The sequence below is a fragment of the Diplotaxodon limnothrissa genome, linkage group LG19 (genome assembly GCF_057381915.1).
Source record: "Diplotaxodon limnothrissa isolate DT_005_m linkage group LG19, D_limnothrissa_male_GT1.1, whole genome shotgun sequence".
Taxonomy (NCBI): Eukaryota; Metazoa; Chordata; class Actinopteri; order Cichliformes; family Cichlidae; genus Diplotaxodon; species Diplotaxodon limnothrissa.
In genome coordinates, this window is record NC_140614.1 from 1,899,903 (window position 1) to 1,927,822 (window position 27,920).

The following is a 27,920-nucleotide window of genomic DNA, read 5'->3' on the forward strand; positions in this document are numbered from 1 at the left end:
CTCCTGTCCATATCCCTCAAGGATTCTCCCGCTTCAGACTTGTTTGGCTGATAAGCTGCCATCATGTGCTTGTCAAGGTCAGCAGTTATCAGGACACACCCCCAGTATTTACAGTGTGTCCCTCAGAAGGGCCAGAGCTTAAGGAGAGGCCGGATTTATGTGAACAGAGCACTCTCTTTTCTTTCCCATGAAGCAGCAGCGCTGACATTCAGGAGGCTGAGATCACTGCTGACATCTGCTGGTAAGATGGTGACGTGCACCCAGGTCTAACATCAAAGTCAGTTCATGTTTGCTCCATGTTAAATGCCAGTCTAGTTTATAGGCATGCATATGTGCAAATAACTATTTTTTTAACTACTACAACTATTGTACTATTACTACTATAGTGCAATTTTTTTATTCATAAATATAAGGTGGGGGTATTTATAGTGTGGAACATTCGTAGAAGATAAATAACATAAAGGTACGCTGCACTAAGAGTAATTGTCCTGATGACCTTAGGGCTCTCCTAGGGGTATATGGACTAAGGAGTTCAGTGAGGTAACACAGTGCAGTATTGTTTATGATTTTAAAGGTAAGCAACAGAATTTTAAACTCCATTCGGTATTTGACAGGGAGCCAATGCAGGTCAGCAAGGACTGGGGTGATCGAGGCCAACCTTGCGGTTCCAGTCAGAAGGCGTGCCGCAGCATTCTGGATAACCTGCAATCTATGAAGAAGGGTGGAGTGGAGACCAAAGTAAAGGGAATTACAGTAGTCTAATCTAGAGGTCACAAAAGCAAACTGTGCTCTAATGTTTTATTTCTTATTTTGTCTGTACTTTTTGGGGGGTTTCGTACTCTGTTACAGCCTTTTATCTTACATCTTATGTTTTAACCTTGTCGTGAAGCACTTTGGTGTACCTTCGGTTTTAAATGTGCTACATAAATAAAGTTGTATTGTAATATTTTTTTTTATTTCAATTTTGATAATCCTCATTAGTATTTACCAAATCGTCAGATTGTGATCAAAGAAAAAACAATTAGACAGACATTTGCATTACATTTCCTAGATATTGTAGGCCACATCTATAACCGGAGCAATCTCTGGGAAACGTAATGCATAAGAACCATCTTATATTTTAGGAAGGTTTCACACATTAGGTCTATGAGCTGTACTACAGCCCCAACAAGAAGTGCATTGTAACACTGTAACTCGTTATCATGCAAGATATACCAATGTTCACATTTACAACTCTTCTGAAATCCTAACAAATTCTTTAAATAATTGCTTGAAAATTTTAATAAAAAGATGTTGGGTCCCACTTTATGATGAATAAAAAAGGACACATATTACCTGCCACTCCACTCAGTCCTCTGAACAGATGCTAGCGCCACTGTCTCTGAGTTTACAAGGTTACATGAACTAGGCCTCTACCTATTAAAGTTATGATTATAGTGACCCTCCAGTTCAAAATCAATATGTTGGAGTTAGAGCCATCCGATTGGAGTTCTTTCTGGGAGCTGATTGGTACAAAACCAACAAAACGGCATACTTGTTAATCTGTCAGTGCCTTTGTGATATATGTTGGGTCCTCGGGTGTGTCAAAACAGTGATCTTTATTTTTACGATGGTGACAAACTCACAAGGGCACTAATCTGGCAGATAGACCAGGTGGCAAGCAAAGATAATCTCTGTGTAGAAGAAGTCTTCTGTTCTCAATGAGCTGTGGTTGTTCAGCATGTTAGAACACAAATTTTCAAATAGTCACATCAGATACTAGCTGCTCATTAACTAGCAAGCACCACAGATGCATAGTCACTGTGACGTTGGATTGATCCTATGTATGAGTGGCAAATGGTAAATGGACTGATTTTTATATAGCGCTTTTCTACTCTGTTTGAGCACTCAAAGCGTTTTATTCGCTCATTCACAGCCAGGTGTTTTCTATCTAACATTCACACACAATTATACTCTGAAGAACACATCGAAGAGCAAGTTGGGGTTCAGTATCTTGCCCAAGGATACTCAGGGATGGATGATCTGATATCCTCGTGTTGGTGTTGTTCCCAGACCATCATGAAAATGTTGTTCCAGGTTCAACATTGCAAGTGACCAATCACATTGTTGTGACGTTATTCTTTTGCGCGCCAAGCCAGTCGTGTATTTATGAAATTCCAATGTTGCAAGGACAATATCAGTTCTGCTTACCGTTTATTAAAGGGTTACGGTTAGGGTTAGGGTCAGGGTCAGGGTCCGTTGATCGGCGGACAGAGGCGGTTTCACGCAGCTTAAGCACAGTTTTTTGTTTTACACCGTTTTTTTCCGAAGTCGCAAAAGTATGACGTCACAACATTCTGATTGGTCACTTGCAATGTTGATCCTGGAACAACATTTAGTATGATGATCTGGGAACAACAACACGAGGATATCAGATCGTGCCTCGGGGATCCAGACTGGAGAAGCCAAGGATCAGATCACACATTACCTGTTCTACCTCCTGAGTTACAGCCATGCCATAGTGCATCTAATATCCTGGTGTATTCACCATTAGTCAGTAACCATCATAAACCTATTTCCTATTGTGTGCTATGTATAAGAAATGAACCCTGTAAACCATTCACGAACTCCAAACATAAGTTAGTCACGAGTCAGCTAAATGATGAATATGCGAAGTAGAAATATGGAAGAAGTCATTGACAAAGTAGCTGATGATGCAGTCTCCCACAGTGCCTAAAAATTACAACCTTACAAGTATTCACTGTAATAAGGCTAAAAAAGACAGCTCTTTGACAATGGGATGGTGATGAAAGAATTTCCATAATACTATGGAGATGTGTTGAGTTAATCAGCATTTTGTTCTGGGGGGGCAGGGGGTGTCCATGAAAATCCACCTTCAAATGGCTGTTTCACCAAATCACCTCTGTGCTCCTGCCGTCCTTTAATGCAGCAATGGAAACAATGAAATCATTAGTCATCATTATCCGTTAGTCCTCGCTGTCACCAGGTCCTCATTTCCCCTCCTCCCTCTAATTCTCATTTCACTCCATCTCCTAAAATAACCTCACAAAGTCCACTCCCGTTTCCTGATGAGGCCGGTCTTAGTTTGCCTCACAATCACACCCTCAGTCTGTCTCCGTATATACTATCACAACATTTAGCCAAACTACTGAAGCCATGTTGATGTTCAGCCTTTAAACTGAAATTGGACATACCAGTATTACTATAAATATGATCACTGGTTCATTTACTAGAAGAAATTTCACAACAACAAATTCAATCTGGCAAAACAGCAGAAACCCTGAAGCTGTACAATTCTAACCTAATAAACAATAAGCATCCATTGTTCCATTTCCTTAGCTGCTTATCCATGTTCATGGTCATGGGGTGGCTGGAGCCTAGCGTAGCTAGTAGTACTTCACGGACAGAACGCAAGTGTATCCCATCTACAATAATGTTTATCATTACAAGTCATTTTACAGACATCTAGCCATTGTCTTTCACCTATCCATGGTCGAATTAAGGTTAGGCTAAACGCCAACACACTTTCAATTATCCTTGAGAGGATAAAGACCTGGTCCAGCGTTCCATGACAGTACGAAAACTGCACTGTTCCTACTGTATCCGAAATTCAACGAACGGATGAACGTTCCTTTCCAGTACCCCATTGTAGAGCTTCCCAGGAAGGCTGAGGAGTGTGATCCCCCTATAGATGAAACAGATCTTCTGGCCCCCTTCTCAAAGATGGGAGCCACAAGCCCAGTCTGCCAATCCAGAGACTCCACGCCATGTTGTAGAGGCGTGTCAACCAAGACATCCCTACAACATTCAGAGCCTTTAGGAACTCAGGAGAAACCTCATTCATCCCAGGGGCCTGGCATCCAAGGAATTGTTTATCGACTCCCAGTGATGGGTGAGTCGTCGACTCACACCTCCATAGCTTCCTCTACAGAAGGTGAGTAGGGTTAAGGAGATCGTCAAAGTACTCCTTCCATCACTAGATCAGCTGCCTCCCACAGGCTAACCATGTCCAATAGGATTCCTCCTTCAGCTTGATGGCTCCGTGCACCTCCCATGTCCGCCCTCTAGTGGGATTACCACCACCACAGGCACCAACCACCTTGTGACCATAGTTCCTTGCAGCAGCCTCAGCAACAGAGGTGCAGAACATTGTCCAGTTAGACTCACTTGGAATGTTGGTGTTCTGGCAGAAGTGCGAGTTGAAGATGAACTGGGCCGGAGCCTCTGCCAGGTGTTCCTAATGCGCCCTGACTATACATTTGGGTGTCGGACCACTGCCAGTAAGTTACATATAATGAGCACTTCGGGGCATTTAGTGGAGCAGAACAATGGAAATCCTACTGTTCTCACTCTCTTTCATTAAAAGTGGTATTAGTTCAGGATATAGAACTATGCTATCATAAATTCAGATGATAGCATAAAGTGACTGTTACTATTTGATTAAGCTTCTGCTTTGCCCTAGCTAAATTGTGTAAATAAAATATCCTGCATCAGGTCTCAAGATTTGGAAATTCCCATTTAAAATGTTTTTGAAACAGAAAAGCACAATTTTTTTTCCTGGCCACTTAATTTTAAACCAGCCAAATTACCGAGTGCACAAATCATAGAAGAGAGCTGCCAATAATAAGTGTGGCTGACAAATTGTACTTGTTCCACATGGCTACTCAGGAAAATATTTGAGAGCCCGGCAAATGTCCTTATACAGGCTTGATCTAGCTTCTGCATTACCTGTTGGGGAAGATCCTTTGGAATCAATTTAGAGCCTTTGGGTTGATTCTGGCAGATCCAACATCTTCAAAACAGCAATCTTTCATGTTTGGACGTGAATAACTTCAACAGTAATTTGGTGCGTTCTAGCTGGTGTAGCTTAGTTACCACACTGAGAAATAAAGCTCCCCATTTCTGCCATTCAACCCCCAGTGATGGTAATCTAAAAGAAAAACAAAAGTCGATCTATTTTTTGCCTTTAAAAAAAAAAAAAAACAACCACATAACCAGTGGATTGAAATGTTTTCAAGAGTTTTTTTTTTTAATTAAAATAAGTAAACCAGCAGAAACCATCATCTTTAGCTAAATAAGACGTTGTGGAACTTGCATAAAAATCATTTTACACACATTTGTCCAGTGACCTGCAAAATAAGCATTTGAAGGACTGCCGCTAACTTCAAGGATCTTTTTGTATGTTCATGGATGGAGTTGATTCGGTCTAAACTCCATCTCTAACACCATACTAGTTATTTGGACATTTCGATGTAAGAGATGAAGGCAATCTCTTCGTGAGATTTACATTTTTACATGTTTAAATACTGCATTTTAATCCGCTTTAAATCTCTATATTTGAAACAGCCAATCCCTCCCAACCTTGCCCACAGGCCTGTACCAATGGCCATGAATTATTCATGTGGGTTAAAGAACCTTCATTTAATTTCCAATCATTTTCATCTGTTTGCATGGCTTGTAATGAGATGCTAAGATGCCTGAACTCCCTGAGACAGGGAGAGAAGGAAAACAGACAAAGGGACAGAGTAGCACTTAGGATTGCATAATCAGTCCAGAGATAAGGACCTATCTCCATCAACCAGCAAACTCTAGTGTTTCTGCTTTTCTCTTTATTGATGTGCATCTTCATTTCTCTCAGTCTTTTGTCTTTAAATCAAGAACAGAAGAGAGCACTGGGAAAGGCGAATGAGAAAAGTAAAGGACTGATGCTCATATAGTGTTTTTCTACACTAACTGAGAAGCGACTGCAGGTTCAGTATCTTGCCCAAGAATAATTTGCCATGGAAACTTGAGCAGCCAGCGATCAAACCACTAACTTTCCAGTTAGCAGAGGACCTCCTCTACCTCCTGAACCATAACAAGGCAAAAGAGTACAGCTTTTTTCTAGACAATGTACAACTCAACACAAATCATGGCACATGTGAATAATTATAATTATACTGCAGATTGACGGCTTGAACAGAGAGCTCGGGACCGTTTTGGGCTGGAGTCCCCAGCCCTACGTCAGGTGGTGGAGGTATGTGGTGGGGTGTGGTCTCTCTCCAAGCGTAAAGTCTGTTTTCTGTCACCGCAAAACAAGCCTGCTGCTCAAGCACACGGTGCTTTTCTGTAGGTGCACTGTAACATCAGGACATGAGATAAAACCTTCATTCTAACCTGCACTGTGTTCAGCAGACGAGTTGGCAAAATATAACATTAGAAGTCAATGTCAGAAAATAATATTAAAATGCATTATTTCCATAACAATGCTGCAGTCGTTCAATTTAGCTTTATTTATACAGCGCCAAATCACAACAACAGTCGCCTCAAGGTGCTTTATATTGTAAGGTAGATCCTACAATAATACATACAGAGAAAAATGCCCCTATGAGCAAGCACTTTGGTGACAGTGGGAAGGAAAAACTCCCTTTTAACAGGAAGAAACAGTGAAATGCAAAAATATGCAATTTCATAGGTAAAGCTTATTCTAATCAACAAAAGAAAAAATCTATGTCGTAATATGATTAGCACAGTGACGAAAAAGGGTGCAGTAAATTATAGCTCTCCTCTCAATACTGACTCTCCTGATGGTTAATAGCATAATTCATTTACCCTTTTGGCCCTCTGGTTATGTGCACTCCCACCCCCCTGAATGTACTGTTCCAGTCACAAGTAACCAGTTGGTTTTAACAGCTCTTAAATCAACATAAAAAACATTTTTACCACCAAATTCAGTTTAGTGGGTGAGTCAATGGGTCGTTCAGTGGGCCATTCAGGGGGTCAGCGGCCAAAGGGGGCGTTGTGGGGTGGATTCCCATTCATTTCCTATGGAGGTCTCTTCTGACCGGGAACACCACAGATGTAACAAAGTTGTTTAAAACACTCAAAATTCAGCAAAAAGAGGTGCTCATCACTTTATGTGTTATATGTAAAGCTACAGTGGGCCTGGGGACAGACACAGACCTGCACTGATTTTTAGAGCAGTCCTGCTATAACAATGTAAGTTAAATGAGTCAAATTGCATCCAAACAGGTGCATCTATAGGTCAGCAAAACCCAAGTGCAAGCGACAAGTGACATTTCCTTAGGGTGAGAAATTAACAGCTGAATAAAAAGCTGGTTGCAGAGGACAAAAGCAGTTCATCTGTTCTCTCACTGCAGGGCATGTTTCACCTCTCGTCTGGCAGACTTGAGAGACCTCCCCTCCTTGTTCTGTGATAGACTCTAATTGACAATAAATGGCCACTCAGTTCACTCAGGGAAGCCTTTGATAAGCTTGGACGACTGGCTGCTTAAGTAGCTTTTTAAGTCAAGCTCTCCATGAGAGACTGAATATAGCTCGGTTTATCTGCTCACAACCGAACACAGGGTGTGACAGTGTCAGCAGGACTGAGGAAGAAATCAAAGCTCATCGACTGTGTGCTCAAACATGTCACAAGAAACAAATGTCCAGCTGAAGGTCAGAGGGTTACACAGCTCCACAGTTTGTAAATCACAACCACTCAAATGCAACTACAGTGCACCTTTTGGACTTTTTGCATTTTTCTTAAAGCACTGTTGATTGGTTTCTTTATATTTTAACAAGAAAAACATTCCATTTTTTTTGGACATGGATCTCTTATTGGAGGATTCCAGTAACATTGAGCTTCACAGGTGGTCCTGCTTCATTAGAGCAAGGATAAAAGCTTTTGATCCCCTTTACAGTCTGTAGTTGCCACTTTTCAACATGAAGAGAAAGGCAGAGACACCAAGTAGGCTGAATAACATGAAATGGACAGTAAGAGAGATCTATTAACCCCTGGTATTAAACTTTGGAAACAGAACTGTTGTTCCATGTTTTTCTCACCATTAAATTTGTATTTTATTTAACTTACATGTCATTTCTAAGCAGAAAGTGTAAACACACTGCTCAAAAATAAAGAATAATGGTTGATATATACACTGATATGAACTGGGTGAAGTTTATTTGATTTAATTACCAACCTACAGATAACTACTCAATTCAAAGGCACCCTGAAAAGCAATGTGAAAAAATGATGTGCCAGGTTAGTCCATTCAGCCAAAAGTTGGTTGCAGCAACTCACAACAGTATTTATTAACAGTATTTCACAACAGATGTAATATTATCTACAGCTACTCTTAGTACCATTGATGTTAAGTTAGACTCTTTTTCTCTAATTGATCTTTCTGAGTTAACTTCAATAATTACTTCCTCCAAACCATCAACGTGTCTTTTAGACCCCATTCCTACAAAACTGCTCAAAGAAGTCCTGCCATTAATTAATTCTTCGATCTTAAATATGATCAACCTATCTCTAATGATCGGCTATGTACCACAGGCCTTCAAGCTGGCTGTAGTTAAACCTTTACTCAAAAAGCATCACCAGTCTCCTTCCTTTCATATCATCCTTGAAAGAGTAGTTGTCAAACAGCTAACAGATCATCTGCAGAGGTTTATTTGAAGAGTTTCAGTCAGGTTTCAGAGCTCATCACAGCACAGAAACAGCTTTAGTGAAGGTTACAAATGATCTTCTTATGGCCTCTGACAGTGGACTCATCTCCTCTTAGTTTTGATGGTGCTGAGCCAAAGGTTGTGTTCAGGTAACCATCCTGTCAGTGTTTTATCCTCCTCCCTGTACACAGTTCCCGTACAGGCAGGAGTGACTGTAGTGTGATTAGTTTATTCAGTGATTGGGGGGAGCTCGTGCTGAGGGTCAGGGAGGAGGAGCAGGCAGTGCCCATTTCAACTGCCTGAGGCCACTAGGACAAATAATCCCTGATCCAGGCACACAGATAGGGATAGGGAGAGGGATAAACCAGTCTTAATGAGCATCTCAACCCGTACTCCAGGAATGATGGTACTGAACACTGTCGTCTGTAATCTATGAACAGCATCCTGATAGTTTTCAGGTTGCTCGAGGTGACAGAATGCTGTGGCAGTGCGGTCCTCTGGACATCTGCGTGCCCTGCAGGCGACCTGGACGCTGATGAGTGTCCAGGTTCTGTGGGAGTCAGGCCTTTATGCGCTGCAGGATATGCCTCTCGAAGCATCTCATGACTGCTGACATTAAGGCAACAGGATTGTAGTTGTTGAAACACTTTGGGGCAGATAACTTTGCCACAAGAGTGATGGTTGCTGTCTTCAGGCAACCTCATTGTGACAGTGAGGTTGAAACTCCTGGTCAGGCACAAAGTACTTTATCAAGTACTCTATGTGGGCCAGGAGTTTTCCTGATGTTCACAGCTTTCACCACCTATCTCACCGGGTGTTCCTGGAAGACAAGAGCAGCGCTGGTGGAATCAGGAGGCAGCTCAGCTGTGTCCGGGCTCTTCAGCAAGAGAAGTTAAAGCACTTTTAGTATTACTATCTACTCGGATCAGCTCGACGTGGCACAACTCACCTCGTTTTCCATTACAATTGAATTACAGAAACAGTATGATGCAACACGAATGCCACAACAAAGGTGGACATCGAGCCACAATATGGCTGCTGCCCGGTCTGTGACTCTGTGTCACCACGGCGTTGTGTTTTATAGCCAGTTCCCTCATTACCGGGTTTCAAAACTGGCACTTTTGATTTTCGTGAAGGAGACGTTCTCATGACTCACCGAGTGATGCCACTAACTATCCAATCACTAGGATGAAGTCTGTTGATGTCACATTTTCAGATTCGCCTCGGATCACTTGGAACCCGGGCGAGCAGATACGAAAAAAGTACCAGCTACTATATCCTAATGGAAAACGCTGAGAACTATGGCACGCCGACCCGAGTAGGTACTAATGGAAACGGGGCGTAATTCTTCTGCCAGCGTGGTGTCAGCGGGGTGGTGACAGGTGTGGACCCTCTGTAGTTGGTGATAGTCTGTAGTCCCTCCCACTACAGAGCATCCACAACCCTTCCAGTTTCGTTTTGTGAGCCTCTTTTGCACCCTTGATGGCTCTCCACTGCTCTGCCCTTGCTACACTGTATTGAGCTTTGTCCCCTGACTTGCAGCCTGAGTTCCATTTCGTCATCAGAGGTCATTCAAGGTTTTTGGTTTGTATTGACCCGAGTACTTTTGCCCACTGTTACATTGTCAGTGCAGCTCTGTCTCTGTGTACTCCTGAAGGTCATGATGAAAACGCTCCACTCACTGCTGTCTAAGAAATCTTACAGTCAGAAGAGAACTCCCTCAGGACAGGTTTTAATGTCTTTAATGGGAGGTTTGGATCTTTTCCTGATACCTGCACATGTATGCTGGTATCAGAAGTATTGATAAGTGATCTGACAGTTCCAGATTAGAGAGGGGTAGAGTCCTGAAGACTTGCTTAAATACAGTGATCTCATTTATTCGTCCTTCTGATGAAGCACTGTATGTACTGTACAAAGTTAGGGAGTACAGACTGAAGACAAGCCTTGTTGAAGTCCCCAAAAAGCTCCCTCAGGATGGGCCTGCAGCTGTTTGTGTATTATATTGTACAGCTGGAAGAGCACCGTGTTAACATTAACATCAGGTGGTATGTTCACTGCAGTGATGATCACTCTGGGCATGTAGAAGGGTCTGCACATGCATTTCCCAGTCCAGGAAGCATGAGTGTGATCCTACTGTTCATGCACCTCTTTGTTATGATGTGGTCAGCTAGCTGAGCAGCCAAGTCCAGAGAGAGTGTAGCATAGCTCCACAGTTAGTAGCTTCAGTCTGTCGATTCTGTGGGAGATCGACCTCGCGCTGGTAAGGAAGACGCTCAGAAGTGAAAGGAGCTGTTTCCGTAGTCGTGCAATTAGGCTTCCTCTGAGAGACACAGCAAACCTTCAGGAAATGACACATTTTCAAGTGCAAACCTGGAGGAGCTGGACTACCTCTGTGGGGTCCATGTATCACCTCAGTGGTGACACTGATCCAAAACAAATGCTTGTTACCCCTCTAAGTGTTGTTAATTTAATTAACACCAAAGAACCAAACAAACAACCCCTCTGCTACTTAACTCACGTCATACTATACTAAATATATTTAAAAATGTTACATTAATTTTTTGAGCAGTGTATTTGAAGAAATGTTTGTGTTGCAACAAATGTAACTGTAACAGTCTCTGTCTTTCAGTGGTAATGGTTCTGTCGACACTATAAAGTACAGAGGTTTAAACTGTGGCTCACACCTACCCAATCCACACAGGTCTGAACTGTTTTTTTCAAGCAAATAATCTAAATTGAAACTGCACCAATTTGATGGACCTTAAGCCCATCAAAAATCCCAAAGGGACTTTTGAGATTTTTCACTGCTTCTGACAGAGGAATTCACTCAAAAACAGAGAAAATCCCACCAACAAACTGATCAGATGGATCAGACCAGACGCCTAATAAGGCTCAGCCAGTGACAGGAAGGAAAGAGGGCGAAAAAGGGTAGAGTTTAGCAGTTACTAAAGTTTAAGTGCGATCATTGTGGATGAAAACAAGGAGAGAGAAAAGAAGCGAGTGACAAAATGCTCAGTGCCGTCTGAGACTATGGCCACATCAACTGGCCAAAACTTTTTTAAGCCTAGTCTTTAAAAAAAAGTAAAAAATTTCGCGACTCCGATTCCATTATCGATATCACTCATGGATTCATTTCCTTTTAGGTCCTCTTATCAGTTCTCACTGGCTCCGCTTTGAAAGTTGCCACCATTGCTAAACAGCATATCGAAGTAAATATATAAGTGCAGATTAACTGCATGTTGTGTGGTCAAATGTTTGTGCATGATGGAGGTACTTCCCCTCTTTGTTGGGCTCAGTGTGGGAAATACTGTTAGCGAATGCAAACACATATTACACAAAGCACTTTTCTTAAAAGTAATGTAATATGCACACACGTGATCTGTCTCTTAGTGATTACATCTGAACAAAAATGCTAGAAGCACAAAGACACTATCCACAGTGAACAGTTAGAAATCAAGGCTTCAGTCTGACTCCTCCCCCTGTTTATTATCTGTTCTGAGGTCCTCATTCACTCAGCTTTAACCTCACTCTGGGTTCTTTGCTAGCTTATCGTTAGCTTGCTGTCTGTGCAGGTGCTAGCAAAGAGCTAAAGTTCTGTTAGCAGTATAATGCAGATGTTTCTGTCCTGGGTGCAGTCTGCAAATTACCACTGCACTCTCGCCCTTTTGTACAATAAAAGTATTGTCCATGTGTGGCACCGTTTTCCTCCGAAGCTACACAAACCCTGCTCATTGTAGCACAAATGTGAACGCAGCAGACTAACAATTCAAAGGAATTTGAACATGTCAACTTTAAAAAAAACAGTGTCATGATTAAAGTCACCTTATAAACATGAAACAAGGTCTGTATGCAGTGAACAAAACAAACACTGGTCACTGTGCCCCACTGATCTGGATTCATTTGTAACGTTGTCATTTAACCCATTTGTCTGGATCATGTCTAGTAATGGGTAATAGATTACAGAAAGTAATCTTTGAGGTATTTTAGAAATGGGCTCGTCACATAGTTTGTCCAGCAGAGTGTGCCCTACTCCACTGTTTAAACTTTAAGCACTGACTGAACATTTAACTGTGATTTACAGTGTATGCACAAGTATTCACAGAGCTTCACTTGTTCCAAAATGGACTGAATTCATTAATCCGGTCATTCAGTCTGACATCACTAGCCGTGTCTGGGTCTAAACTCCGCTGCAGGTCCATATATCAAACGATCACTATGGCATTACTGAGAGTTGAAAAACTGTCTAAAGTCTTTCATCTTTAATAAAATGATCAGCGTTCTGCTCTACCAGGTGTAACAATTGAGTTTAACATCCAGGCATCCATGAAAACGGAATTTATGACATTTAACGGAGTTAGAAGTTAGCAGGGAGTTAGCTCGCTAGCTTCTATCTAAATACAATATAGCATGTCCTGACTGCGGGGTTTTGGAAACAAATTAAAACGTACAGCTCTGTTATCACTTCCAACATAAATGAAGACAGAAAACTAAACAGCAGTGACGTTTGTAGGGTTACTGAAGTTTGGCTAGCTGGTATATAATGATGTGCTACGTGACCGCTAGCGACACAGCTATGTTAGCATAATATAAACAAGCTAACTTTTTTTCCACTCGATAAAAGTTACTGTGAGTGTTCTCGGTGGTCAGGAACAAATGTAATCGCATGGCAGGATGCTGTAAAAGGACCAAACTTCAGCCAGGAGAACAACTGAGATAATCCATCCACAATACGAGGTTAGTCATTCATATACTGCTGCATGGGCTGGGCTGTAGTTACATCCTAAGGTTTTAAAAACTGAGCTTAAATAAATGATTAGCGGTAATAAAAGCCGAGGGAGGTCAACAGTGATCACTGACTGTTTTAGGAGCTTTTTGAGATCAAATAGAAGAAAATACAAAACATTAAACATGTTAACAACACAAAAGCCATATTAAACACAGACTACTTTAGACCCGGAAGTAGGATTCGTCACGTCATCACTGAACGACCAGATACCAATAATGAATAAGTGAAAAGGTTTGGTTAAGATTCTTGCGAATTGCTTTGATTTTCTGTTTCTGAAACTTTAAAACCAAATCCTGTTCCTGTCAGAATATTTGTTTCCTGGTTTTGAACATGATTCTTACAAGTCTTTGAAATCAAAGGACAATAAATGACAATTCAAACAGACACACATCAAAACCTTCTTTCGTTTTAACCCCCAGAAAGTCATTTTATTATTCTAAAAAGCCTGCAGGGTTACATTAAAGCCCAACCCTAATCTTGCCATGGGTTCAAGCTCAGAGGATTAAAAACATTACATAGTATTTTCTCTGCATCTCTGGACAGACAAAATTAGAAAATAGTCTTAAATAGGTACTGAAAACCACATTTCCAAAACAGTGATGATGATGATGTCCCTGAATAGTTAAATATGCCTTCTTTAGTTTGTCGAGGAACAAGTTTCACAAACAGGAGAAAGAAGTGTGATGAGAACAGTGGGCAGTCTGGTTCACCTTCAGCTCATCACCAACAACAACAACAACAACATTTCACCCACCCCAATTCTAAAGAAACAAAGTGGTTCTCTACCTTTGACTTGAGGTGCCAGTATTCGTCTGTGCCATTTTCCACGTGTCTGAAAGCTGTGAGATAGTCGTAGCTGATGACTGCTGTCTGCAGACGAACAAACAAATGACATGAAGAGATTTTCAACTGCAAAGTGGAAGAATAGTTACTAACCTTCTGAGGTCTAAGTCATCGTATGTGCTAACCCTACATTGTATTGTGGTAGGAGGAGAATGCTGTGAATAACTCTGTGAATGGGAATCAGAACATTCTTGCTTCTGTATATATGATTTTACATAGTTTAACAGTTTAACATCCAAAAACTAAATAAGACATGTTCACAACTTAAGATAATAGTCAATATAAACATGTATTTTCCTGGCTTCATTCTATTCGATTTTTTTTTGTGGTGTAGAACTTTTATGTGTTAAACAGTCAATAAAATCAAGTGGACACCTTTGATGAAGCTCCTGATGATCTAGCCTCTTACTTCTTGTTTTTTTATTTACTCTTTAGTTTTGTGTGAATCTGCACGCTCCATCTGCCTGTCACTTTGCTGCTAGAACACCTGAGTTTCCCCAATGAGGAACAATAAAGGATAGACGACACCTGATCCTAGCAGGGGTGGGGGAACTCCGGGTCCGGTGTCCTGCAGGTTTTACAATAGAATAATCCTTTAATTGTCCCACAAGGGGACATTTGGGTGTAACAGCAGCAAGAAAGACACATATACAAACAAACAGTACACAAGACACAGAACAGAAACATACACAATTTTTACATATTTTAGATGTGTCCTTGATCCCACACTGCTGATTTAAATGGCTAAATGACCTCCTCAACATGTCTTGTAGTTCTCCAGAGGCCTGGTGATGACCTAATCATGTGATTCAGGTGTGTTGACCCAGGGTGAGATCTAAAACCTGCAGGACCGGCCCTTGAGGCCTTGAGGTCAACACACCTGCTATAGAGGTTACACAAGTAGCCCAGCTGCTCAAGGACAGCACATTAAACCATTCCATTGCCATTTATTGTATCTCCCAAAAGTGTCTCAAGACCATTAAGAGATTCCAGCAGACAGACAGCGAGTTGTGTGAAGAGGAACAGGATGAGCACTGCCAGAGCCGTACAAAATTACCTCCAGTTTCTGACCAAACAAACAGAAAGACTTTGTGAGCGTGGCCTGAGGGCCCAAATTCCTCTAGTGGGTCCTGTGATCACTGCCTGGCACCGTGAAGCCTGATTGGAATTTTCCATAAAATACCGTTGTGGTAGGGGTGTGCTCGAGGGGCAGCGCCACGGAGGCTGAGGACAAGCTGGAAGGAATCACACTGATGAGCTCTGTTCCCTCTTTAGTGACACCGGGGACAGGCAGTGAAGTGTGGAGCCAACCAGAAAGCTGGCCACGGAGAAACCAAAGGTGCCGAGCTGCAAGCGTTGTGTGTGCCATAACGTTAAAGGAAGAAAGAAACAGTTAGGGAACGCTGTGTGGCTCCAAGTCTTTCACAACTACTGACGTTCTGTGGTGTTCACGGATGAGAGCAGGTTCACCGTCAGCACATGTGGCTGATGTGATATGTCATATCACTGAGAGGTGTACACAGTGAACAACAACACAGCACTCACAATGAAGGTTTTTAACTATAAGGACAAAGAAGCAATGATGAAAGCAGCCAGGCTGAAAAAAAAGGAGATTTTCTCCTGGAAGCAGCCAGTGATGTTCTATCAGGACGTGGCTCCTGGAGTAACAAGATGAGACGAGCTCGGGAGCTCATGGCATAACATCGCATTCATGACAATAAGGAGAGGCCACATATCTGTAACAGCTCTGCTGAGGCCAAAGATTTCATCAGGATCATCCAGGTAAAGAAAGGTCAGCTGGAAGTAACACAGGAGGATGTTGGAGCATCCGTGTGAATAAAAAGTATGATTTTTAAACAAAAACACTGATGACACAACAGCAGTGACGATGGCGCTGTCATAGTTTAACATGGAGTCAGTCTGCAGACAGCACAAAGAGGAAAAAGCTGGTGGGAGTCCTTCATCCAAGCACCTGATTGACAAACTCCAATGTGAAGAAAGTAACTTTGTAGCTGTTGACTGTTAACTTAGTCTGATACAATGTTTCAATCAGGCAGGTCGCTGAAGGCGCATGTCTGCTGTCCCACTTGAATCTGAAGGAGGGTGTATTACATCAGCGGTCCCCAACCCCCGGGCCGGTACCGGTCCATGAGTCGTTTGGTACCGGGCCGCGAGAGTTGAGACTCAGGTATGAAATGTATGGTTTTCAGGGTTTTTATGGGTTTTCAGCGTTATTTTGTTATCGTTTTTATCGTTAAATCGGTTTTCCTGGGTCTTTTCACGTGTGTTATGAACAGAGATGGGCAGTAACGCGTTACTGTAATCTGATTACTTTTTTCAAGTAACGAGTAAAGTAAGGGATTACTATTGCAAAAACGGTAATTAGATTACAGTTACTTTCCCGTAGGAACGCTGCGTTACTGCGTTACTAAAACCGTGATTTTTTTGCGAGAATGTCTCACGACAGTGACGTAAGCGAGTGCGCCGTTAGTGACAACAGCTGTGTCCAGATCAACAATGGATCATATATCGAGTGCGGGAGAGAGTATGAGCGTGCAGTGTTTAAAGCGTGGAAGTACTGACCTTACTTTGAGTTTGATTCCATAAAAAGTGACAAAAACATTAGTGTCCGCTGTGCGTGGGAAGAAAACTTCTTTTTACAGCGAAAAAACCCCTAAACTTCCAACAAGCACCGAGTAGCTACGACGTAATGGGAAACTCACAGAGAAACTCGCGGATTCTTCCACTGACCGCGGCACACCTGCACCAGGGTAAACCTCCGCCTGCCCCACTCCTGCTTTACAGGTGAAAATAGAGCAACAGGACCGCTGAGTCTTTGACTTTATTTATTTTCTGCTGTGTTTTACTTGCATCTATTTGAAAGACTGAGTGTAAACACAAAAAATATTTTATTTCATGTGCTGGAATGTGCAGAAAATAGGTTTAAATGTTAAACTAATTTCTTCCAGTCAGAGAATGTTGCAGATAATTAAATGTTTGCTTGATGCATAAAGTTAAAAGATTAAAACTAATAAAACAAGTTTTAAAAAGATGCTTTTCCATTTGATTACATTTTGTATGATGGATTATGCAGAAAAAGTAGAATTGGGCTGAAAGATCTATCGCTTTATCACCTACTCAGGTTGTAAATCGTGTTTTTAAAAAGTAACTAAGTAATTAATTACTTTTGAAAATAAGTAATCAGTAAAGTAACGGGATTACTTTTTGGGGGAAGTAATCAGTAATTAGTTACTGATTACTTTTTTCAAGTAACTTGACCAACACTGGTTATGAATAAATCTTTTTTCGGTACCAGTACTAGTTTTATTTTGTTGTATTTATCCGCGACACCTTAAAGGCCGGTCCGTGAAAATATTGTCGGGCATAAACCGGTCCGTGGCGCAAGAAAGGTTGGAGACCTCTGTGCTAGATGATCTTTATTTTATTATCTTTATCAAGGTTTTCCTAACATTATTTTTCAGATTCAAAGTGAAATCACCCAAAACCGTATGAATTAAGCAGGTTTTAATAAAACTGTATGAATATTTAAAATATCAGAATCCCAGTGCAAATGTACACGGGCCAGAAACACTGACTTGGGTCTGTTAGGCTGGACACCGAATCATTAGTAACATTAATTCTTTTGTTAACATTAATTATTAACAGCTACACATTATAACAGCTTGTTTTCAGCAGCACGACATTTTCCATCAAAGCCCACACTGTTCTTTGAATTTACTTGATTTTAATGAGTTCATCAGTGACACGTGGTGAGCTCATGTGATTTCTTCTTTTCATCCTCACTTAATTTTCCCCAGTAAATCCAAAGTATTCACATAAGATTGAATTTGTGTTGATTCAACATGACTTCTGTGATCTATTCTTATAGTTATTGTTTTATGGTTGATTATGTTAATTTGCTGCAGTCACTAGAGACCTCTAAACTTCATGCAGCCTTCAGATCACCTTAGGAATTCAGGCTGGAGCAGAGTTCATCTTTCAACAGGACAATGACCGCAAGCACGCAGCCAAGACAACAAAGAAGTGGCTTGGGGACCAATCTGTGAATGTCCTTGGGTGGTGCAGCCGGAGCCCAGACTTGAACTCGATTAAACATCTCTGGACCAACACTCCCCATCCAACCCGATGGAGCCTGAGAGGCTCTGCAAAGACGAGGAGAAACTGGCCAAAAACAGATGTGAAAGCCTGTAACATCGTACTCAAAAACATGGGAGGCTGTAACTGCTGCCAAAGATGCTTCAATGAAGTACTGAGCAAAGGCTGTGAATACTTATATGCATGTTGTACTTTAGTTTTCTTAACAAATTTTCAAGAATTTCAGGCAAACTGTGAATATTTCCTGGATGCACTGTAGACCTGCCCTAAAATGATTTGGGGATTTATGCAGGAATTCTCAAATCACTTACCAACAGTGTTGAATAAATCTGACTTGATGGCTTGAATGAGAAACTAAGAAAAGTAAAGAGGTAACACAGAAAGGCTATGAGGTAATACAGAAAGAACAAGCTAAAAGCTTCCATCGTTGTTGTTAAAACCTTAGCTTCTGTTAGGTATTTTAGTACCATGGTAGCATTTACTGGATATTGTTTTATAGTGACATTATGCAGGAAAACTCTGTTACTCAATAAGGCCCATCTACTAGTTGTTTTTCTCTTTCTCTGTGACCCAAGAATTAAGGTGTAAGACTCACAAGCTGGTACCAGAAGGTCGAAAACACCACAGAGATGAGACCACTTCCTTACTCCCATCCTCCCTTCCTTATCTCTTAGAAGGAGGCTCGTTAAAGGCCAGGTGGTTTGTTTCAGAATTCACTAATGAAAGAACTCTGTATTCTGTGTATTTTGCTGGGATGATCATAAATTGTAGCTGAGCTGATAAACTACACACAGGATACTTCTTTGCTCACAAGGCAGGAAGACGTTTCCTTATTTGGTCTGTACTGGTTTGAACTGAGAACTTGCTGACACACGAACCTTTTTTTCCTCTATATAAACTGCTGTGTATCAAATAAACCTTTGAGTCGATTGGGAAGGCAACCTAAAGCAGTCTCTGTTTTCTTGTTCTCCCAAGCTGCTCCCGAGCTCGTACTAACACGCTGAATGGCATACCTGAGTGTTACTTTAAATAATTAGGAATCTTAGAAGGAAAGGACAGAACTCTGCTTATCGCTCGTGCCTTGGAGGGAAAACCGGGATGGACATTTTTTCCTTCAGCTTCAAATGCTAGTTTGAAATTCAAGGAAGCTTGGAACAACCATCTTCCACAACTTCCCAGCTAAAATTCTTTTTAACCCTTTGAAGGCCTACTAGGAGCAACCTTTGAAGCTCTTTTGTGAACTGAGGAGTTCCTGTCATATTTCAGGCCTGCTCAAAGAACAAAATCACTGGGTTGGAATCAGATATTAGTGAGCGTGATCTCTGCTTATGCAGTAACCACTAGAAAAACCCAGAAAAAATTCTAATGCTCAACACAGAACATTTTTATTGACATACACTAAAGGCACAGGGAGGTCATCAAATGTTGTCTTTATGGGATAAAGAGTTAAAAACCATCACTGCCTATCCCACCTGTTAAATCCTCAATAGAAAAGTGTGAATTGATTTTCTTGAATTTCTTGATTATTTTAATAAAACAGTGCTACACTGAATTCAGCCACAGATCTCTCTGGAAGCCTGAAACACACAGTGGTACCGTCCAATTCTTCCGCCTACCTGTCAGACTGGATCGCTACTCAGTTTTTAAAAGATACTTTTCCAGTTGGTTTAGAGACTGGAACAATTATAAACTCCTTTCTGTCATCTGGGGTTTTCACCTCCAGATACACAGACAACAGTTAATCCAAAATGCTCCCGCCAAGCTTTTAACCACATCGGTTATTGTAACTCTTCATTGTTACTTGTTAGTTTTACAACCATTTTTAAGATTACAGGGAGTGCAGAATTATTAGGCAAATGAGTATTTTGTCCACATCATCCTCTTCATGCATGTTGTCTTACTCCAAGCTGTATAGGCTGGAAAGCCTACTACCAATTAAGCATATTAGGTGATGTGCATCTCTGTAATGAGAAGGGGTGTGATCTAATGACATCAACACCCTATATCAGGTGTGCATAATTATTAGGCAACGTCCTTTCCTTTGGCAAAATGGGTCAAAAGAAGGACTTGACAGGCACAGAAAAGTCAAAAACAGTGAGATATCTTGCAGAGGGATGCAGCAGTCTCAAAATTGCAAAGCTTCTGAAGCGTGATCATCGAACAATCAAGCGTTTCATTCAAAATAGTCAACAAGGTCGCAAGAAGCGTGTGGAAAAACCAAGGCGCAAAATAACTGCCCATGAACTGAGAAAAGTCAAGCGTGCAGCTGCCAAGATGCCACTTGCCACTAGTTTGGCCATATTTCAGAGCTGCAACATCACTGGAGTGCCCAAAAGCACAAGGTGTGCAATACTCAGAGACATGGCCAAGGTAAGAAAGGCTGAAAGACGACCACAACTGAACAAGACACACAAGCTGAAACGTCAAGACTGGGCCAAGAAATATCTCAAGACTGGTTTTTCTAAGGTTTTATGGACTGATGAAATGAGAGTGAGTCTTGATGGGCCAGATGGATGGGCCCGTGGCTGGATTGGTAAAGGGCAGAGAGCTCCAGTCCGACTCAGACGCCAGCAAGGTGGAGGTGGAGTACTGGTTTGGGCTGGTATCATCAAAGATGAGCTTGTGGGGCCTTTTCGGGTTGAGGATGGAGTCAAGCTCAACTCCCAGTCCTACTGCCAGTTTCTGGAAGACACCTTCTTCAAGCAGTGGTACAGGAAGAAGTCTGCATCCTTCAAGAAAAACATGATTTTCATGCAGGACAATGCTCCATCACACGCGTCCAAGTACTCCACAGCGTGGCTGGCAAGAAAGGGTATAAAAGAAGAAAAACTAATGACATGGCCTCCTTGTTCACCTGATCTGAACCCCATTGAGAACCTGTGGTCCATCATCAAATGTGAGATTTACAAGGAGGGAAAACAGTACACCTCTCTGAACAGTGTCTGGGAGGCTGTGGTTGCTGCTGCACGCAATGTTGATGGTGAACAGATCAAAACACTGACAGAATCCATGGATGGCAGGCTTTTGAGTGTCCTTGCAAAGAAAGGTGGCTATATTGGTCGCTGATTTGTTTTTGTTTTGTTTTTGAATGTCAGAAATGTATATTTGTGAATGTGGAGATGTTATATTGGTGTCACTGGTAAAAATAAATCATTGAAATGGGTATATATTTGTTTTTTGTTAAGTTGCCTAATAATTATGCACAGTAATAGTCACCTGCACACACAGATATCCCCCTAAAATAGCTAAAACTGAAAACAAACTAAAAACTACTTCCAAAAACATTCAGCTTTGATATTAATGAGTTTTTGGGTTCGTTGAGAACATGGTTGTTGTTCAATAATAACATTATTCCTCAAAAATACAACTTGCCTAATAATTCTGCACTCCCTGTAGTTTGCTTGTGTTTAAGCCCTACACAGTCAGGCTCCTGCCTACAGCTGCAAGTTGCTGACTCATGAACACATTTTACAGCATGACTTTGTTAAAGACTTGCATGGTCCCTAAAGGTGATTGGGCTTTTACAGTTTAGACTGTAGAGTGATTTCTTCAGTCACTCTGTAAAATCGTTTAAATTTCTTGGTAAAGCTTATTTTTAATCTTTCTGCTTTTCTAAGCCACTAACGTCCTGATGAAACTTTTACCTTTGTCTGTGTAGGTTCTTGTTTATCCAGGTCATGGTAGTCTAAGGAGCTTGGAAAGAAAAAACAACTGGAGTTTCCTCAAGACGTTTCATCAGGTGATCTGAATGGGTCACATAACAGTGTGAGGCATGGTCTCACAATGGTTTCACCAAAACCTCTGCGGACCTACGCCTGGGCTCATGTGGTCAGGCACATGATCAATAGTGGGCCAACGACCCTCTTAAAGGACAGCTCCCACCTGGGATTCTCCATCATTCGGTCTTAGAACTGAAGACGTTCCTGGGATGAGAGCTGAAACATCTTCAAGAAACTTAAACTTTCTTTCCAAGCTCCTTAGACTACCTGTTTTAGTGTCAGATTGTATGTGTACTGGTTTTGAAATTTGAAACTGTTTTAAATTCTACTTAAGGTAGTTTTAAATTTCGAATTTTTATTTTCAAAATGTACTTTCACTGTTTAGCAACTTGGGTGCTGAATAAATACAAATGAAGTAAAGATACAAAGATGCTTCAACATAAGCAAGTTCACAGAAGTGTTACCAGTATAGCTGCCTAGTAGAAGGACTTGTAAGGACTTAATGCTATTATCATTAAAGGCATTTTAGAATATGAAATTTCCAAGTAGTGTTGTGCAGTAACTCACAGTCGCCACAGCTCGTCCAAAGCGGATCACACTTAAGTCACTGAGGTCCAGGTGACTGCTATAAAGGTAAAATCCAGATGAGGCAAGTACTGCTGTGGCTAGAGAGGAGACTTTGAGGAGCCGATTAGCCATGAGTCACTGCAAGAGGAAGACGAGGGAGGAGATCAACAAAGTGCTAAAGAAGTGTTTCATTCATTGATAACTCGGAATAATGCTGTGTTGATTCACTGTGGCTGATTCACATCAGGCACTTTGAATTGACACAAAAAGAAAAGTGCCTCTTAATATGAATCTACATTTGAGATCTGATCACGGCAGAAGGTTGCATCTTAGTTTGGTGAGGGTTCAGGCTTCAGACAGTTTGTGCATTACCAAGGACCCCAACAAGACTAAGAATAAGACAAATATGGACTATTTTGAACTGCCCAGAGCTCTATAAATGCCCAAGAATAAAAACGTGGAGCTAGAAATGTGGAAAATAGGTCCTTTTTTATGTTTTGTAATTCCTATCTGCAGAATTAAAACTTACTTACTCATTAAAGGGGGAAGCATTTCACCAGTAGGGGGTGTCGAGTTATTGCTGTTACTGTGTAACTTTGGATCTTTTAAGCACTCCCCTTTTATCAGGTTGCAATTTAAAAGAAATGAATGTTAATGATTCACTTGTTTAAATAAGGTTATACCGACTTACTGTGATATAAACTGGCACTGAACAGGAGTATAGTCTAGCCCCAGTTCAACTTCAGCTGATACGGCTTAAGCACCAAAAAAGAGGGAAAAAAAACATCTTGTAAGTGATCCTGAAAGCATCACCTGCGCGTAGAGGGCAGACTGTCCTTTATTTACGGTCAGAAACTGGGACTGTTTTTAAATAGAAAATGTCAGTTATATGTCAATCACCTGGCCTGGAGATCACTGGAGTTTATCTGATTTGTCTAAAAATAAAACAACAATATACATGCAATGTTGTCGCAATAATATCAGCTACCTAGTTTGCCACTTGATTAAAATATTACACAGTGAAAGCACTAGTCTCCTGCTTTTCTTAAGCATCTTTGTGTTGGTGCACCTAAGCCGGCTCGGCGTGTTATGACACTCACCCTGAGCAGCTAGCGGCAGGTCAGCTCAATGAATCACAAAGCAGTTCCTGCCGAGACAGCTCCAAGTAGTGTCTTTGCCTCAGACCGGATTTCGCTGGTGTCTCGTTTCTAAAAGACGCTAATAAAGAACAGGATACGGCGACTGTGAGCTTATCATCACTTGTGTTGTTGTGTTATGCAACAACCGGCTGGGTTTTGTAACAGGCGATGTATGGCTGCACCACCCAGCAGCACTCAGTGCTGACCGGCGAAACTAAACGTCTCAATGAAAGAACTACGAGCAGCTTTACCTGACTCTACAACGCGCGCTGACTGACTGCCATTTATCCGTTTGATTTGACCTCTTCGCAAAATTTCGACGCAGAGCCAAAGGATTCTGGTTAATGTAGTACGGCCTGATATGGAGCCTGTAGAAAACATGGACGACGTAACAGCTCCCCGAAAGTCTCTACTGCCCCCTGGCGTCTGGCTCCAGTATGGCTCATAAACCCCGCCTCCTGCGTGGCCCACAGGGCCGGCCCTAGAATTTTGGTGGCCCTAAAGGAGATTTCATAAATAGCCCCAAAAGATTGACTGCTCATAACTAGATGAAGATGAACACACTTCATTCTTTTAAATGTAGGGTGGGAGAAATTACATGTGTACATGTGTAACCACACAACAAATGAATTTGTTTTCAACTTGTGCAAATTATCCAATAATATTAATATGTCAAAATATGATCTAAAGGATGCAATGACACATAGCTAGAAAGTTAATATTTAACATGGAAGAATTGGGGGCAGTTTAGACCTTTCATCGAGTTTGTGTTAAGATAAAGTAAATTAAAACACCACTTATAATTATTTCCAATATTGTGAGAAAACATCAGGTTCTTTGTAACCAAAAAAGCTAGCTATTATAAATGACATTGCAGTTTTACTTAATTTGAGAAGCAAACAGCAAGTAAAGCTTGTTCTAATAAAAAACACATTAGCTAAACTAAATAGAATTGTTACGTTTTAGCTGCTGTTTGCCAGGTGAAAATTACTGCGGCTACATTCTATTTAATTTGTTCAAAATGAAATGCTAACTCCAAGTTGCAAAACAACAAAAAATAAAAAAAAATGCACACATACACACACAAAAATTGGTAAGTAGCTAACAACCAAAGCTAACAATACAATCAAATAGGTTACTCGGTTATTAATTATGTTTACAGTTTGTCTTGAGCTGGCTAACAAGCTGAGGAAAAACAACCTGCCGTTCAGGTTAAAATGAACTGTGGCTATTTACTGTGAAATATGTTCAAACACAATAAATACAACATAGCTTCATCCTTAAGGTAATCACACATCTGTGCTGAGACGTAGCGTTATGATGGTACTGCTCCGATCTTACCCAACCATTAGCCCCAGAAGTCCTGTTGTATTGTCGTTACCTGACAGTATGAAGCTCCTTGAGGCAACTGTGGTTGTGATTTGGCGCAATATAAATAAAACTGAAAAGTCAGCAGATTCTCGGGATTTAAATTATCCTTATGTTCAGTATACACAAACATCTTTAACATGCTGGTTCAGATGCTTATCCCAGTGAAAATGCCTTTTTACTGTTAGTTTTAAATCAAAATGAAAGTTTAAACCAAGTATGACACATATGAACATCAAAAAAATAAATAAAGACAAGCGAATGATTCAGTTGAATATATGCTCCAGTGAGACATTAAGGTTCACTAAAACTATCGACGAATAAACAGTTCATATGTCAGCAGTGCTGAAAACATGTAGGAGCAGAACTTCAGATCCTGCAGTGTGTGAAACAGGGAAGGATGTTTCAGACCTAAGGGGTAAACTTTACATTTGTGATGATCCTGTTTGTGATTACAGGAGCTGCCCAAGGATTCAGACCTCAGCACCACCCAGTGACAAAGACAGATCATCTTATATGTTCACTCTTTGTAATAACTAACTGATGAAAAAAGTACAAACACTCCCCCCCCCCCCCCCCGGTTTGGATCTTTAGCCATCAGAATTGTTGTCTTAAGGCCAAGAAAGATGCCAAGCAGATTTATTTTACCAAGTGGATCATCATGGCCTTGCCATATTGGTCCATTTGATTGACCTTGATTATAATTATGTATTTATTTTATTTTGCTACAAACGGGACAGACATGACTGGGGGATAGGACAGGGAGAAAGAATGAAAGAAAGAGAGGGAGAGAAAGAAAACCAGAGGGGAGAAGAGACGGTGAGAAGGGGGGGAAGAAAGAAAACAAACAAACAAAACACCTGGGTCACCTGTATGGAGAAAAAAAACAGAAGAGAAAGCAAACAACAAAGAGCAACATAATAAAAAAACAGCACCATCACAATAAACTAGCTAGCAGTAGATATCAGTAGATACTAAATATTAAACGATATTGTGCAGCACGCAAGATAGACAGCGCACAATGTGCTTTGAGGCAGCAGCCAAGAAAGCTGTAGTCCGCGTCTGTGAACACCCGTGTGTACACCTGTGTGCATACCTGTGTGGATCAGCATGCTTGTATTCCAAAGGTTTCTCCATGTAACGATCTGCTAGGGAGTGTGGGGGGGCCACAGCCCCGTCCTCCAGGGCATGAAGCAGGTATGGAGGAGATCCAAGCCCCCGACATCCAGAGGCCCCAGAGTACGAGGACCCGAGGAGGACCACCAAAGGGGGGGGAACCGTGCCACCCTCCTGGGAAGAGCTGAGTAGAGCCCCAAAGGAGAGGTCACCCAGCAGCTACGGAGCAGAGGTCAGAGGGGGTTGCAGTGGCGTGCCCGCGGGCTCTTCCGGCAGCCAGCTGTGCCAGAGAGGACCGAGCTTCAGGCCCAGAGGCCGGAGGTCTGAGGGCACCCCACCCCCCGGAAGGAGCCCAGCCGGGCCACAGACCCCAGGCCCCGCCAATCGACACAGACGAACAGGCGCACGCGGACACAAACGTGCATTCCCACCCCATATGCACCACCAAATACTCGACACTCACCCAACGTGTAGACAGACACAAATAGACACTGCACAGACAGTCTCACTCCCCAAACATACTCTATATCCCAGGTCCAGGTACCCCCGCCCTCAGAGGGGCAAACCGCACCTAGACCCAGGAGATGTAACCCTTCTCTCTGGGGTGGAGGCAAGCGGACCAAAAGTACAAACACTTAAGTACCACATGATGTGCTGTCAGCGAAAGCTGCAGCTGTTTTCCTGATAAAGTCAAAGACAAAAAGCCAAAGGGATTAATCATCCATATAACTGTGTCACTGTATATCAGCAGAAACATGAATTCAGTTTGGTGTTTCAGTAAACTACTGATCTCAGACCTGCACAGATTCTGCTTTTAACACTGAGTGTACTCAGCTGCATGAAGAGCACATGAGATAAAACCAGATGGAAGGTCAAACATCTTCACTTGTATGTTGAACTAAAAACGTCTGATCTGGAATTCTTTCACACTGCTTTGCTAATTGTCAGCTGTGTGTCAGGCTAGGACCCAAATGTAGGACTCAGAGACGGAAAACGTACAGCAGCAGCTTTATTGCTGGAGAAACAAGCTAAAAGTAAAATACATGAACACTAAAGAAATAAAAGGCGATCTAGAACTACAATCATACACAGACTAGACCTGACCTGACAACTAACACGGAGAACACGACACCAAACAGAGGGACACTGAGGACTTAAATACAGGCAGGATAACGATGAGGCTGGGGAACAGCTGTCTTCTCAGCTGTTCCCCAGCCTCATCCTCTGACATAACAAGACAAAGAGGAAGCAAAACTGAATACAGTGAGTGCAGGACAAGGACTATCAAAATAAGACAGGAAGCACGACGAAGACGTAGATGAAGACACACAAGCTTAACACTGAGAACAGGGGAGAAACTAGCACAGGGACATTACTGTGTGGAGAGACGGAGAGGCAGCATGAAACACGCAGACACGAGAAACACAGGGAAGACACAGAGACAGACACTAGCCGCTAGAAACGTTTCAGCATTGTCTGGCAGAAATGAAGGCGAAAATCTTCATTTTATCTCATTTTTCTTACTTTTATGTGTTTCAATGGTGTGCTCCTTTTGATGTTTAGGTTATTTATCTATCCTTGTCAGAGTCGGGGGGGAGCCTATCCCAGCCCTCTCAGGGTGAGAGGCAGGGTACACCCTGGACAGGTTGCCAGTCTGTCCCAGGGCTATGGTATGGCTTGATTGTGTATGTGACAAATACAATTTCAATGGGAATTTGATTTGAGGTGTAGCAGCTTTACTATGAGCTCCTCTCAAATAGCTTAACTCCTGGCCTCTGCCTAACTAAGGGAGAGACTAGCCGCCCTTCAGTGAAAGCTAATTTCTGCTGCTTGTAT

At 41.8% G+C, this 27,920-nt stretch overlaps 1 protein-coding gene across 1 annotated transcript in view; it reads right to left on the reverse strand.

Moving 5' to 3' along the window:
• The window catches only part of adck1 (aarF domain containing kinase 1), a 91,608-nt gene extending 67,992 nt beyond the window's left edge, over positions 1–23,616 (reverse strand). The window contains exons 1-3 of the mRNA XM_085343298.1: positions 23,562–23,616; positions 22,462–22,599; positions 14,003–14,086 (exon numbers count right to left, since the gene is read on the reverse strand). Coding sequence (XP_085199424.1) covers positions 14,003–14,086; positions 22,462–22,593 — 216 coding nt within the window. The 5' untranslated portion in view covers positions 22,594–22,599; positions 23,562–23,616. The remainder of the gene's footprint in view (positions 1–14,002; positions 14,087–22,461; positions 22,600–23,561) is intronic.
• Between the last annotated feature and the right edge of the window lie 4,304 nt (positions 23,617–27,920).